The 2,687-nt window shown below is 37.1% G+C and overlaps 1 protein-coding gene across 2 annotated transcripts in view; it reads left to right on the top strand.

The window, feature by feature from the left end:
- BTAF1 (B-TFIID TATA-box binding protein associated factor 1) overlaps positions 1 to 1,875 on the top strand; it is a 100,197-nt gene extending 98,322 nt beyond the window's left edge. The window contains exon 38 of one of the 2 annotated variants that reach the window (XM_008062188.2): positions 291 to 1,875. In XM_008062188.2, coding sequence (XP_008060379.2) covers positions 291 to 434 — 144 coding nt within the window. In that variant the 3' untranslated portion in view covers positions 435 to 1,875. The remainder of the gene's footprint in view (positions 1 to 290) is intronic. The other variant, XM_021714540.1, reaches the window with a different exon arrangement.
- The last annotated feature ends 812 nt before the right edge of the window (positions 1,876 to 2,687 follow it).

The raw sequence follows: 2,687 nt of genomic DNA, 5'->3' as shown, positions 1-2,687 counted from the left end.
CCTCGACCTGCTGGGCTCCGGCGATCCTTCCGCCTCAGCCTTCCGAGTAGCCGGAATTACAGGCATGTGCTACCACGCCCGGCTGATTTTTTGATTTATTGTAGAGATGAGGTCTCACTGCCCAGGCGGGTCTCGAACCCGCAGGCTCAGGCAATCCACTCACCTCAGCCTCCCAAAGGCGCGGGATTACAGGCTGAGCCACCGAGCCCGGCTCAAGTGTGATATTTTAAAGGAAAATATAATTTCCGAAGTTAACCTTTCATTTTGTCTTTTTGCCAATTTTTCTTAAGGATGGCAAAGCAGAAAAAGCTGATACCTCTACTTCTGGAAAAGCAAGTATGAAATCAATTCTTGAAAATCTGAGTGATCTTTGGGATCAAGAGCAATATGACTCAGAGTACAGCCTGGAAAATTTTATGCATTCTCTCAAGTAACTATCACATATTATAAATGCAATTGCTGCTAGTTCAGTTACATTTCTGCTGATATTCAGCAAATTTCTAAGTTTGTGGTGAACTTCTAACTCAATGTGTAAATAGACTTGAAGAATATTCAGCATAACGCTGGCTCTTGTTTCACTGGGGGGAACAAGTTATTCTCAAATATTTGCACTGTATTAAATTTAAATGTTAATGTGAAATGGTTGAAATTTTACATGCTGAAAAGCTGCAGAGCAGAGGAACCAAACCAGGTTTACACGCGCTACCAGGAGGCGTCTTACAGGGAAGCGCCGCCCGTCGTAGTCACTTGTACAGGATGATATCCATGAGGACGTTTGTGTTCATGTACATTTTTTCTTTGAAGTAGAACTTGTTTTTTATAATTGATTAAAAACAGGGCTTTTTTTGTATGAAAGCCTTAATGAGCCATAATTTTAAGACTATAAGAATAATGACTATGATATCGGTCAGTCTTGGAACATGAAAATGTCAGACAATGAATTTAACCACGCCCTTGGTGGAAACCTTTATATATTTAATGCAGATGCATAGTGTTTTTCAAATCTTTAACATCATTTTTTCAACTTTTCAAATATAATATCAACTCTTCTGAATACAAGTAATGGTATATTTAAGGCTACCATAACATCCTATTAAAAGGGTGGGTTTTTTTTAATTTATCTAATGGCTAGGATATAGCCAGTTTCAGAGAACATATGTACTCAATAGGTTTCAATCATATATATAATATATTTTTTGTAACTATGAACATATGCAGTTTTCCAGAAGTAGATTTTACACTGTTTAGAATTCCAAAACCTATGGTGAAAAGACTGTTTATTGTAGTCATGCATGACCGGAGCATAAAAGGGAGGAAGAATTCCTTTATATACACAGACATACATGAATACGCATATCTATATGCATAGATGCACCTAACCTGCATCCAAGAGGGTACCTGGCATGGAACTAAAATCATGTAGTTACACTGGCAGCAATAACAATGGGCGTGAAGCTGATTAACTAGCATCAGAAAAACGAACTTAATGGTGAGGGTGGGTGTATGTAGATAGATATCCATGTATGTGTGTATATATATATATATATATATATATATATATAATTTTATAAATTTCACACATAAATTAATACATGCCTGTGTGCATACGTATGTATGGGATATATTTGTGTATATATATGTACAGGTAATCAACATCCCCAAGGTTTGTGGCTGGCCATACACAGAGGCATCAGTTGAAAAACCACCAGACCTCAACTGTACAGTGACATGTGTTTTGTTTAAAATCATTAAAATTATACTGTTCTGCAGCGTTTAGACTTGGACATTTGTCACATTCAGTAGCTTTGACAACCATACTGTAACATGAAACCTAGCATTCCACAAGAGAATAAATATAAGATTGAAACTATAAAACATATGCAACTGTGTGTTATTTGTAGAAAGTGATCACTAGAAGCAGCATAAGAATATTAGTTCAGATATACTGGCTTTTAAAAAGCTGAACACTTTTCCTTCACTCTTTAGGATTTTTTATTGAGATCATGGACGACTAAAAGGAAACTCATGACTTGATGTCAAGCATCCAGTGTACTTGAGTGTTTTCGCTGTTTACTTGCTGTTTCCCTAAACCCTCGTGTTAGTGTCACTCCTGGTAATTGATGTTTTCTAAGGGAGCAATATGACATCGACGAGGTGCAGAGGGACAAGGGAATTCATGCCATGAAAATTGGGCCCAGTTGGAAAGGCAGGGTGGAGCTAGAGGTCAGATGTGTGGGTGTTTAAACTTTAAAAGACTATAATCTAAAAGCTTGTATTAGTAAAACATTTCTAGAAGGGTGGACAGGAAAATGACGCGTGGCTGCTTCTGAATGGGGCTGAGAGGAAAACTTCGTTGGCTGTAACACTTTAAAAATAAACCTTTGAGTTGTGAAATATTAAATCACACATTCCAACTTGTCATACAAAGGAAAACCCAGAAAGGGGTAAGAACTAAGTCTTCTCAGTTAAGTGACCAGTCATAGTAGGACATCATAAGAATAATGGAGATATGGAGAAAATTGAACTGAGTAATGAATGATATTAAAGAACTGTTGTCAACTTTATGGATATAATGATTTGGTAGATACTTGGTTTTTTTTAATATATGGGTAATAAAACAAGCACAGTAGAATGTTGGTGACCGCTTTAGTTTGGGTGATGGGTTCATGGATATCCCTGTTTCCCTC

Source organism: Carlito syrichta, unplaced genomic scaffold (assembly GCF_000164805.1).
Source record: "Carlito syrichta isolate Samal-C Ts95f unplaced genomic scaffold, Tarsius_syrichta-2.0.1 Scaffold305661, whole genome shotgun sequence".
Taxonomy (NCBI): Eukaryota; Metazoa; Chordata; class Mammalia; order Primates; family Tarsiidae; genus Carlito; species Carlito syrichta.
The sequence above is the reverse complement of the archived record's forward strand: the minus strand, read 5'-3'. Positions and strand labels throughout refer to the sequence as shown.